General features: G+C 44.4%; 1 protein-coding gene across 8 annotated transcripts in view; it reads left to right on the top strand.

The window, feature by feature from the left end:
• Positions 1-750: 750 nt before the first annotated feature.
• Positions 751-12020, top strand: part of LOC123498940 (gelsolin, cytoplasmic-like) — an 85995-nt gene continuing 74725 nt past the window's right edge. For 5 of the 8 annotated variants that reach the window (XM_045246514.1, XM_045246513.1, XM_045246512.1 and 2 more), the window contains exon 1: positions 752-961. In XM_045246514.1, coding sequence (XP_045102449.1) covers positions 902-961 — 60 coding nt within the window. In that variant the 5' untranslated portion in view covers positions 752-901. Of the gene's footprint in view, positions 962-12020 lie in introns of all 8 variants that reach the window. The other 3 variants (XM_045246511.1, XM_045246510.1, XM_045246509.1) reach the window with 1 other exon arrangement.

The following is a 12020-nucleotide window of genomic DNA, read 5'->3' as shown; positions in this document are numbered from 1 at the left end:
GTCTAGAATAATGTAGTTAAACAGCCTATTAAGGATTTAAAGGCCCTTACGTAGTTTGATATCCTTTGTGAACTCTAAGCACACACACACACACACACACACACACACACACACAGGGTAGACACGTGCAAATTTCCTCGCTGTCATTGATGTGTTGTCGCTTCATTAAGGCTTGAGTTCAGGAAATGTCAATGCAAACACCAACCTTTCTTCTGACCCCCGTGAGCCACCACCACCACCACCACCAGCACCGTCATCAAGTTAACAAGCCATCCAGTTCGTAGAGGTTAACTAGAACTCCTTGTTTAGGCTGGTTTACCTTAATATTTTGTTTACTACGTCTCTAGCTCGTTTTCAAAGGTGTGGGCTACAAGCAGAGCATTCCTTGGTGTGAGTTTGCGTCTTGGGTATTTCTTGCAGCCACCGGCAGGACGAACCGTGCATGATGTTCTTAAGTTGCCGCGGGGAGTTGCTAGTCAGTTAATGTTCGCCACGCGTCCGTTCAAACATCCGGAGAAGACAAACTGGCATCTATGGCATGAAATCCGTGCAATATTCCATTAATTTCCCTGTACCTCGATGTGTCACGCTCAGGGACTATTTTGGGATAGTCAGGGGCGTCCTTACCCATCCATGAGTGACATGTGGAGCGAGGGAAGGGCGTGGCAGAGGCGTTCACGGCGGTAGCAATGTGGTGGATAGCGGTACTTGGCACTCCTGGCCCCGCGTGTAGCTCCTGTGTGTGAATGTCTGTCTGTATGTGTGTGTAGGTTAGCGTCTGCGCTAGAAGGCGAAGGCTGTCCCTGTCGGAGTGTAGTGCTCGTGTGTGTGACTCCGCTCTCCTGCCGCTCACTCCTCTTGGCACTTCGTATATTCCGTGTGTGTCACCCCTTCTGCCGCTATGGACCCAGCCTTCGAAGGAGCTGGCTCGGAGCAGGGCCTGCAGATCTGGAGAATAGAGGTAATGTGTCCTGTGAATCGCGCCGCGGCCACCCAGCCACGCCCACCCCTCCCCCTCGCTCCTGGCGGTGTGGTGGTCGACCGGGTGGCGGCTGCATGACTGTCTGCCTCACGAAATCCTAATACCGGCTCTTGTACGCGTGTCGTGGCGATCATGATGCCGTAACTCAACACCTCTAGCTCAGCGCCGGCCTGTGGTCAGCTCGTAACATGACACGGAGTGGAGGTGCGACAGGCGTGTGGGTGTGTAACAGGAGGAGGCTGTGATTGAGAGCGATGTTGGCGATGGTAGTATTGGAGCTGCGGGGTTTGGGAATGCTGGAAACGAAGTGAGGTAATGAGAGGGGTGAGAAAACGAGGGACGAGGCGCTGGGTGAGGGTGGAGGCACGTGTAATTATTGGTATTGATGAGGGTGGAGTGCCGATGACTTTTACTGGTGGAAGTAGTGGTGGAGAGGGTGGAGTAGCGTGGTGGTGGTGGAGTCGTCGCCGCCTGCCGCCCCATGTGACCTTGGGCCGACGCGAGTGAGCGAAACCATCGGCATGAAATAACAGCGTTCAGAGAGTTCAGACAACGAAGGATTCCGGAACTTGATGGAACACAGTGATATGACGTTTTGTAACTCGCGGGAGTTTAGGAGCGGAGGGGAGACTGAAGAAGAGGGGGGGGGAGGAAGGAAGGGCGAGGATAGAGTAGGAGAGAGAGATGAGGGGGTAGGGGCGTTGAGAGGAAAGAAGAGGCATTGTTTGAAAACGGGAAGAGGAGAAAGAAGGGAGGTGAAGGGAGAAAAGGAGAGATAAGGGAAGATATGAAGGGAGGGAAGAAAAGGGTGGTGGATGGGACTGAGTTGGTGCTATTAATCCAAACCTGAGTTCATTTTTTCGCCGTTTATTGGCTCGTAAACTTGTTACGTACTCGCTGACTCCTGATGCGCTTTCTCTCTCTCTCTCTCTCTCTCTCTCTCTCTCTCTCTCTCTCTCTCTCTCTCTCTCTCTCTCTCTCTGTATTAAATGTCAACTTTTTGTATTCCAATATACAAGGAACATGACACTGCATTTCAGAGTCACTGGGTTCGTTCATTGTTTCCATTTGGTTTCGTCAGTATGACCTTGAAACTTTGTACATCACGACCACCTCGAGGCGAACGAGACAACAGAGGCGCCGGCGGGGAAGCAAGTGTGGGGTGTGGGAGGTGGGGAACGCTGGGAGAGAGAGAGAGAGAGAGAGAGAGAGAGAGAGAGAGAGAGAGAGAATAGGAGGTTGACTAAAAGTAAAAGAGGCATGTAAGATGAAGATAGTGAGAGAGAGAGAGAGAGAGAGAGAGAGAGAGAGAGAGAGAGAGAGATTATTAGGGAGGGAAGATAGTGAAGGCAAAGCATGAAGGGAGAAAAGAGGAGGATGGGGAGAGGGAGGGAGAGGGAGCGAGTGAGAGCAAGGGACTGTACTTGGTGAACTGGTGAGGGTAATCAGGTTTCCAAGTCAACATTTTTCTTCATCCACGTTACTACTCCGCCGGCCCTGAGATGGAAGAAAGCGTGGTGTTTTTGTTTGAAACTGTCTGTGTGTGTGTGGAGGAGAGTGGCTCGGGTGGAGAAGGTGGTGATGTGGCGGTGAGGTGGAGGAAGGAATGGTGGTGGTGGTGGTGGTGGTGGTGGTGGTGTCTGAACGCTAAACCTTCCCTCCCTCCATTTTTTTTTTTTTTTTTTTTTTGGTTCGCGTCTGCCATGTGTTTCCCAGCCGTTGCAGAGAGAGAGAGAGAGAGAGAGAGAAGGCAGGGTGGATTTATCTCAGGGGGACAAGCTTTAGTGGGGGTTTGGGGGGTGGAATCATGGGGTTTGTGTTGGGGGAGAGGGGGAGAGGGGAGAGGAAATGTCAACCTTCTCATGGCTGAAGAATCTTGGCCATGAGTTTTTTTTTTTTTTTCTGTTGATTTCACCTTTTGGAGAGAGAGAGAGAGAGAGAGAGAGAGAGAGAGAGAGACGCCTTCTTTGTCATCTACATCTCTACTTACTCTACACGACGCAACCTTTTCATAAACTTTCCCGTCATAGGCACATAGGGGAACAAATAGGTCTTCTTGTGATGTCTGTCTGTCTGTCTGTCTTTCTGTCGTCTGTCTCTATCAATATTTGTCAATCTTTGTCTATCTGTCTGTCTGTCTGTCTGTCTGTCCCTTGCCTAAGTTACCGTTAAAGTTATGGATAAAAAAAATATATATACATGTAAAAAAGGATCATCTGTTATAATTTACATTAGTGAATTTTGCTTTTTACGCCGATAGGAATAAAGAAAAAAAAAGTCTCGCTCAAACACGGCAAACCTTACAAGAACCGCGCCTTTCATTAATTCACTACCACCACCATCACCACCACCACCACCACCACCATCATCACCATCACCACCACCACCATATACAACAGCTACATCACCATAACCAGCAAGCACACCACCACCAGCACCATTACTTTAAATACAGCACCACCATTAGGGCCATCATAACCCACCACCCCCACCACCACCACCCCCACCCCAACCACCACCACCACCATCAGCAACACCAAACACGCTCTACCAGTACCAACACTTCACCTCCTTCATAATACGACCATCAATGTACCAGTTTACTCTCTCTCTCTCTCTCTCTCTCTCTCTCTCTCTCTCTCTCTCTCTCTCTCTCTCTCTCTCTCTCTCTCTCTCTCTCTGTAAAACTTTTCCCCCTCGCACCATCATCCTGTCACTGCCACACCTGCTCTAACTAGACTCACACCCGCATTATTCACACACACACACACACACACACACACACACACACACACACACACACACACACACACACACACACCACTACATTTGAAGGTTCTAATTTAAGTGACGTGTTCTCTATCGGTAATTAATTTTTTCTTTTTTTTTTTTTTTTTTTTTTATAGTGACATATTAAGATTATTACAGTGTTAAAAGGAGAAACGCACTCGGGAACCTTGCTAGTCACGTCTGTGAGGTTTGGAAAGTAGGTAATCATGGTGTGAAAACAAAGCGTTTAAGAATGCGGGTTACACACACACACACACACACACACACACACACACACACACACACACACACACACACACACACATATTGATTAGTTGTCTTTACGGTTTCCTCTTTTACATCTCGTTGCTATTTATTCTTTTTTCTTTTTTCTCGTATGGTTTCGTTGTGTTTGGCCTCATTTGTGCCTCTGATCCCCACGACGTGCCTGAGCCCCGCCCTTCTGACTCAGCGGTGAATAAATAATTTGTGAAGTCATCTTGTTTCTGAGTTGGCGGGCGGCAGGTTAACTTGTGCTGTGTACGACGAGAGAGTGGAGGAGGAGGAGGAGGAAGAGGAAGAGGAAGAGGAGGATGATGACGATGACGACGATGCTTTATTTGTTACAGGTTACGGATCCCTCACATAAGTAATTAATACGTACCTGTGTGTGTGTGTGTGTGTGTGTGCGTGTACGTGTGAGAGAGAGAGAGAGAGAGAGAGAGAGAGAGAGATTAGATTAGATTATTGCTTTTGTCGTTTCCTCTCGAATAGCAACTCAATTCAGTGGGAAATTTTGTAAGATCTCTTTCTGATGGAGAGAGAGAGAGAGAGAGAGAGAGAGAGAGAGAGAGAGAGAGATGGGTTTTCTGCATTCAGTAGGAGCATTCAATGAGACATGAGGACTTCCAGGAATGTGATAATTGTAAGGGATGTGCGCAGGGAAAGAAGGGAAGGAAAATAGGAAAGAGGGGAGAGGGAGAATAAATCGCGACATTCTTCCATTCTCTTCCCGTTCTTCTCTCCCTCTTCCATCCGTTTTTCCCTTTCTTTCACCTTCTACTTCCCTCATGCTTTATTTATTTGTTTATTTTTCTCATCCTTGCTTTCTTCTTCCCTTTCTATTTTATCATTTTTCTGCCTTTTATCTTTTTTCTCCCTTTTTTGTCTTTTTCCTCATTTTCTGTTCCTTCGATGAGTTTCCTTCATTTCTTTCTTTTCTTTCCTCCATTGTTTTCATCACCATTCACTTATGTCCCTCTTCTCTCCATCTTCCTTTTTCCCTCCCCACTTCCTTTCCCTCTCCTTGCCCTTCCCTCTTTTATCTCTTATCTTCCCCTCCCCTTATTCCTTCCTCCTCTCCTTCTATCCCTCCCTCACCTCTTTCCCGTCCTGCCTTTGCCTCTCCGTTGCTTCCTATGAAAATTCCTTCAACCTTAGTGTCAATGTTGCTCACTGACTTCTAAGGGAAACGTGCAGCAGAGGAGGAAAGAAAGGATGAGAAAAATTACAGAGGCACATTGCCTTGTTTTGAATTACCAGGGAAAAAAGGGGTAGGGAAAAATAAATTGGTATAGTCTGTCTCGTATTCCTGTAACATGAAGCGGGGACAAGACTGGAGGGGTGGAAATATTAGTGTGAGTATATCATGTCACGGATGCTTCTCTCTTCTCTCTCTCTCTCTCTCTCTCTCTCTCTGCTTGTGTTGTTTATATTCTGTCAAACAACACGTCGTCACATCATCAGCCACTCCTGCTAGAGTCATGAATACAGATAACTAGCAAAGGAGGAAACAAAAAAGAAGCTGGTTAAATTATTATTCTCATAAATGCTACATACATACATACATAAAGAAATATATTGGTTCTGCATCATTTCTTTGTATAGTGCTATGTATGTATGTGTGTCTAATTTAGGGAGGGAACAAAAAGGGAACTGTTTAAATGATTTTCCTCATGCATACATTGATTCTGTAATATTTCTTCGTGTGGAGGTTTGTATATGTGTATGTATGTATGGTATGTATGTATTGAGATTTTAAAAGCGGAATAATTATGAGTGGTTGTATGGGCCATAATTTGAAACACTGCTCGCCGCATCTCCACAACAAAATACTCTTATTACTATAGCTGAGGGACGAGTTTTTAGGACAGTTTTTTTTTAATATGGTTCGAGTGACAGATAAAGATTTCTACATTATTACCAGAAAAAAACGCACTTGAGACCGTGGCTCGTCATTTCTGTGGCCTTGGGGAAGAGGAAAATAATGAGACGAGGGTTTCAAAGCTTTAAAATACGAGTCTATATGGTGAAGGAGAAAAAAAAAAAGGCAAGTTTCGCTGGAATGACGTTATAGCAGACGGGGAACAGAGAAAAAAAGGGTTTAAGAAAAATAGGATAGGGCAGTCTGTTTCGTAATGCTTAAGATATTCAGATGTTTTTGTCACGCAGGTGTTTCTTGTTATGACGGAGACTGAACAGGTGAGAGAGAGAGAGAGAGAGAGAGAGAGAGAGAGAGAGAGAGAGAGAGAGAGAGAAGTCAACGGAGAAACGAAGCATTGTGAGGTAAAGGAAAAGAATAAGGTGGTTGCGGGGAGTCAAAGGTGTGAGGAGGAATGGAGGAAAGATTGTGTGGCGGGAGGTATTGTGGGAAGGAGCTGCGTGAAGCAATAGGGTGGTGCGGGGAAGTGGGAGGTGGGAGGCAGTGAGAGGGGGAGGAAAGGATGGGGTTGTCAGTGTCGCTAGATGGATGGATGGATGGATAGTGGCTTTGGTTACGGTGAGGTGGGCTCTGAACAGCCACACTTGTTAGTCACTAGAAGCAGAGAGAGAGAGAGAGAGAGAGAGAGAGAGAGAGAGAGATGTATTGTATAAATATGTGAAACCCGTGATAGAAGTTCCGATTATAATGTGTGTGGTTTTTGTGAGAGAGAGAGAGAGAGAGAGAGAGAGAGAGAGAGAGAGAGAGCCCTTACACGGTGGATCCCTATGCGAATGTTAATGAAGCGTTAGCATACAGCGACCTTCGAACCTTTCCTTGTAATATGATTTCATGGTTGAGAACTTCTACGTGCGTGTGTGTGTGTGCGTGTGTGTGTGCGTGTGTGCTCTGTTCTAAAGCTTATACATATTTTTGTTTTTACCTTGACAATTTTTTTTCTATTTTCTTGTTGAGATTTTCATTGTTTTTTTTCTTTTCCTTGAGACAACATTTTCAAAAGTTTAAATTTTTTCTAGTTTATTTCGGATTTTTTTTCATTCCATCGTTTCATAATCCTAAATCACGTTTTCCCTCTGTTTGTCTCTCGTAATTGGTCGTGATTAACTTAACTCTGGAATAATTAGTCTTGTGTTTCCCTTTTCTCAAATTTAACACGTTTTTATGAGTATTTTAATGATATTTTGATCCATTTCGAGTTTGTGTATTTCAAAAGTATAGCTCATTGTGTTTATTTTACTTCTTTCTTGTATTTCTTCCCTTTCCTTCTCTTTTTTCCCACATTCTACTTTTCGACGTCACCACAACCACCACCAGTCTTCTGCACCTCACCATGGCCAGGTATAGTAACATCCGCCTTCATGTTAATCAGTTATTCCACACGACACTTCATCCACCGTATTGAAACCTTTTCCTGTTGTGGCTTCATTTTCCATTATCATCACTTCTTTGCTTCCTCTTTGCAACTTATTATTCTGTATGTCGCTTCAATCATCTACACTTTTTTTTTTCCTATTAGTAGTTGATCTTACATTCCTATCACGTCCCTGTTCTTTCTTTCCGTATTAACGAACATTCTTTTCTTGTTCAAGTCGCATTTAATTGTTTGTCTCATTTCGTTTGGGCAAAGGTGACATTTCTTTGTGACTTCCTTAACCTCTTTAATACTGAGACACATTTTTACCTTGAGATATGTGTACGATTAGACCATTTTATTGATATTAGGAAGGGTCTATGGAGGTCACAAGATTAATGGCCACAGTCTTCACTATTTTAATTCCCCGTATAAGTTTCTGAAGCTGTATAAAATCACCAAATAGTAAGTAGAATGAATGTAGAAACGCGTCAGGGTATTTTCAGTCCTGGCTCCAAATGTAGAAGTTAGACAATGCTTACTGAAGAAGGTTAGAGAACGTTATGGATGTGGATGGCAGGTGGAAGTACGTAGATAGGTAGAGTTCAAATAGTTACTGCCACGCGTTGGTCTGTTGGCTTCCTGCAGCTTCCCTTATTTACTTGATGTTCTTGTGATGCGGTTCCTTTCAAGCAGTGATTTACTACCTAGCTTTGTGCGTGCGTGTGAATGTGTGTAATGAGAGTCGTAGGTGATAATTTTTTTTTTCTTTATCGGTGGGAGCTGTCATTATAGCGGCAGTAATCTTATCTCCGTCAGTTCGCCGCAGTGAGAATGAGTTGGGAGTGTTATCGCTGTATCAACAATGTCGGGCTTTGCTTGTCAGAAGTGATAAACGCGATAAATTTCGACTACCACCTGGCAGTAGTGTGTTGATGTGGTGGTGGTGGTTTAATAAATAATTAAGTAGTTATTAATAAATACCGTTGCCACCACCTCAACCACCACTACTACTTCTAGACAAGAACAACACACGCCACGCCACGCCACGCCACGCCACGCCACACCACACCACACCACACCACACCACCAACAACAAAACTACTACTACAACTACTACTACTACTACTACTACTACTACTACTACTACTACTAGCGCCATATGACTGATATTGCGGTGCCTTCATTTTAGTGTTAGTTTCTCTATCAATCAATCAAAACCTTACACCACAACCACCACCACTACCACCACCACCAACAACAACAACTTACTCCACAACTCACAAACTAAGAAGACACGAAACATGATCCACATTTGCTGGCAATCACGCTAGTTCGTATGCTGTTCCATTAAGGCTTCCACACGTGTCCCAACGAGGAGTGCGACCGACGGAGCGAGAGAGCAATCAAGCAAGCAAGCAAATGGAACAAGTGAGCGAGTGAGAGCATGAGGAAATCGAGAAGAGCATGGAAAGAAAGAGAGAAGTTATGCTTGTCGAAACTCCAGGAGCAGCATTCCACCATCTTCGACTGGCTGTGTTAGTTAAATTTTCATGGGTAGCAAAGTGCCAAACAGGACGGCAGTGTGTGGCAGGACGGGCGAACTCTGAAGGGCGGGAGTGTTGGCGGCCAGAGAGAGAGAGAGAGAGAGAGAGAGAGAGAGAGAGAGAGAGAGAGAGAGAGAGAGAGAGACAAGGGACCAAGGAGGGAGGGACGCACAGTTCAAGGTCACCAGTCAGGGATCAGCAGCTGCCTGGTTTCGAGTGACTGGCTGGGACGGGCTGAGTCGCGTGACGTAATACTAATAATAGACGAATATTAGGCGTGGGTCGGCTTACTCGTGTGGGTGGTTATTGAAGCGCATAGTTGGATTAATCTGTTCGCTCAGGGATGGATGTGAGTGGTAAGTGTGAGTGAGAGGAGTGAGTGGGCTTTATTGGAATGTTTGACGCAATTGTGTCTGTTATTTAGAATGAAGGGGAGAAATGGACGGCTCGTTGGTGTGTCGTTGTCTCGTTGGCTGACTGACTGGCTGGTTGGTTGGTTGCAATATGGGTCAAATAATGGTGTTAGACGCAACTGTGTCTTTGGAATTGGAGAAGAAATCGACGTCTAACTGGCTGGCTGGCTGGCTGCATGGTTGGTTGGTTGCAATATGGGTCACATAATAATGTTAGACGCAACTGTGTTTATGAAATTGAGAAGAAGTAGACGTCTGATTGTCTGTCCGGCTGCAATGCAAGTGAAATAACGAAGAAAAACTTGTCGAACAGACTCAGAGCGAATATTAGATAATAGAAAAAGTGGCAAGAGGGGATAATAATCAAATAGTCCCCTACATGTTTAAAGTTCACTGTGGCAGGACGTGACAGTCGTGGTGGCGGTGGTGACAAATGGCTTACTCAGGTTGTTATTACAGCCGCTCCATAATTCAAAGTGAGGGTCAGTGGGGTCATTTGGCATCGTGCAGACAATACTCGACAGTGCCAGTAAGGGAGAAAAAATGATTTATAGATAGAAAAAAAAATTGGTGCAAGAAATAGATTTGTTTGAATGTTACCACTTCACTGGATGTCTTTATAAGTTTGAGTTGACTTTAGATCGTCATGATGCCCCAGCCAGTGTAAAACGTGATAGATTAACTGTTAAGAAGGAAGTCTACATCAAGATACCACGTCTGCCTTTATCCCGCGAGTAAGCGCTAGAGAGAGAGAGAGAGAGAGAGAGAGAGAGAGAGAGAGAGAGAGAGAGAGAGAGAGAGCCCAACTAAGCCTAAGTAAGTGTTCAGTTGACATGATAAGAGCAATCCCAACCTGCGTGACTTATTTTGTGATCTGCACTCCTAGAGAGAGAGAGAGAGAGAGAGAGAGAGAAAGTGACTGAATTTTTCTATTTTCTTTATTCTCCTTCATCACTGCCTCCTTTCTTCTCTCATCTTCCTCTCTTTTGTACTACTTCTTGTTCCTTCACTGTTAGTTGCCTTCCTCTTCCATTTTCCTTCTCCCGTTTTTTTTTTTTTTCCTTCTCTCCTGCTTTCTTCCTCCCCTTTATTTTTGTCGTTCTCCTGCAATCCATCATATACCTCTTTCGTCTTCTTCTTTCTCTTTCCTCCTCCTCCTCCTCCTCCTCCTCCTCCTCCTCCTCCTCCTCCTCCTCCCCTGTTTTGATGAAGGCAAATAACGATCCTACACCAATCCCAGAGCCTAGCCATGCACGAATCAGGCGACCGTGGACAAGGCTGCACTTCTTGACTAAATTTATCTGCAGACTGACAGGCAGACTTGGCCGACGCCCTAAACACGCTGGTCGCCGCTCCCTCACTGCATGCTAAGGTCACATTCCGCCGGGACTGTGGAGGTGTTGTCACTCCTACGGGAATTCTTGAAGTTTTGAAGTATTGCAGGCGCTTACTCATGACCTTGGTAATTGTGGCGGAGTGCACGCGTTGTTGTTAGTTGTTTTGTGTTAGTCAGTAACGGGTTGGGTTGATGTGAAAGACGTACGCTTCTGTTGTCGTGTTGAGTGGTGTCTCTATGTTAAGTTCTGAATGTTCATTGTTGTTTAATCGTGTGATCTTATTGGGAAAGAGCTATTGTACGATTTTAGCCCCTTGATTACCATTCTGCTTACTATTTAGTGATTTTACACAGCTTCAGAAACTTATGTCGGGGTTAGAATATTGAGGACTCTGGCTATTAATCTTCTGACCTCCATAGACCCTTCCTAATGTCAATAAAATTGTCTAATCGTACACAAAACTCACGCTAAAAATGCGTCTCGGTACTGAAGGGGTTGAGGAATATTGTATTGAGCTGTCTTTGCTTGCCCTATAAAGAGGAGCGACGTACTTCCCTTAGAAATAGATCAGTGAATAAATAGAAGAATGAAAAAAAAAAAAAAATAATGAAAACTATATTTGTAGCCGATACTGAAATGTCCATTAAACAAAACTAACAATGAGGTGATGATACTAAATGAAACTGTAATGCTTTTGAATCCTTACTGCTTAGTGACTGGCTGGGTTTGGGACATGGTTCACTTGATATAGAAAAAGATAGATAGCAGCATCCATGACATCTAGAATCACCAAGCCAAATCTCGCATATTGAAATTACACACCAGAAATGTTCCTAAGTTCCTAAGATAATTCCATTTGATTTAACTTAAGACAATCAATCCATGAGAGTGCATTTAATTTTCGTGAGAAGCTATCAAGTTAAGCTCCGCCATTTGAAGTAGAACACGGCAGGCAATCCATCGGTAACTTTCTTCGTTGTCACACTATTTAAGAAGCATTGCCATGTCCTTATATCTATGTATTTCCAGATGAGATGGCTACGCTCGGGGCAATTTGTCTTCACCACCGTGACTGCAGTGCACGAGTGGAGTTAACAATACTGGAAGCGTCCCATCATAACTGGAACGTTTTAGTGAAATGAAACTTGGGAACTTCGGAAGAGAGACTTGTAATGAATTATTTTATCTATGTCATTGGATCTCTATAGTTTCTTTTTGTCTTCGCTAGTCTGAATTTGAGGGACAGTTCATCATGCTACACAGAGACTTATGAAATGTGAGGAAATCCGTCTATATGTCATTGCTTCTATTTTTGCTTCTCTTTTTGGTCCACGCTAGTCTGAATTTGAGAAACAATACGTCCTACACATAACAAGTTTGACAGATCAGAAGGTCACGGG

This window comes from Portunus trituberculatus, chromosome 48 (genome assembly GCF_017591435.1).
Source record: "Portunus trituberculatus isolate SZX2019 chromosome 48, ASM1759143v1, whole genome shotgun sequence".
Classification (NCBI taxonomy): Eukaryota; Metazoa; Arthropoda; class Malacostraca; order Decapoda; family Portunidae; genus Portunus; species Portunus trituberculatus.
The sequence above is the reverse complement of the archived record's forward strand: the minus strand, read 5'-3'. Positions and strand labels throughout refer to the sequence as shown.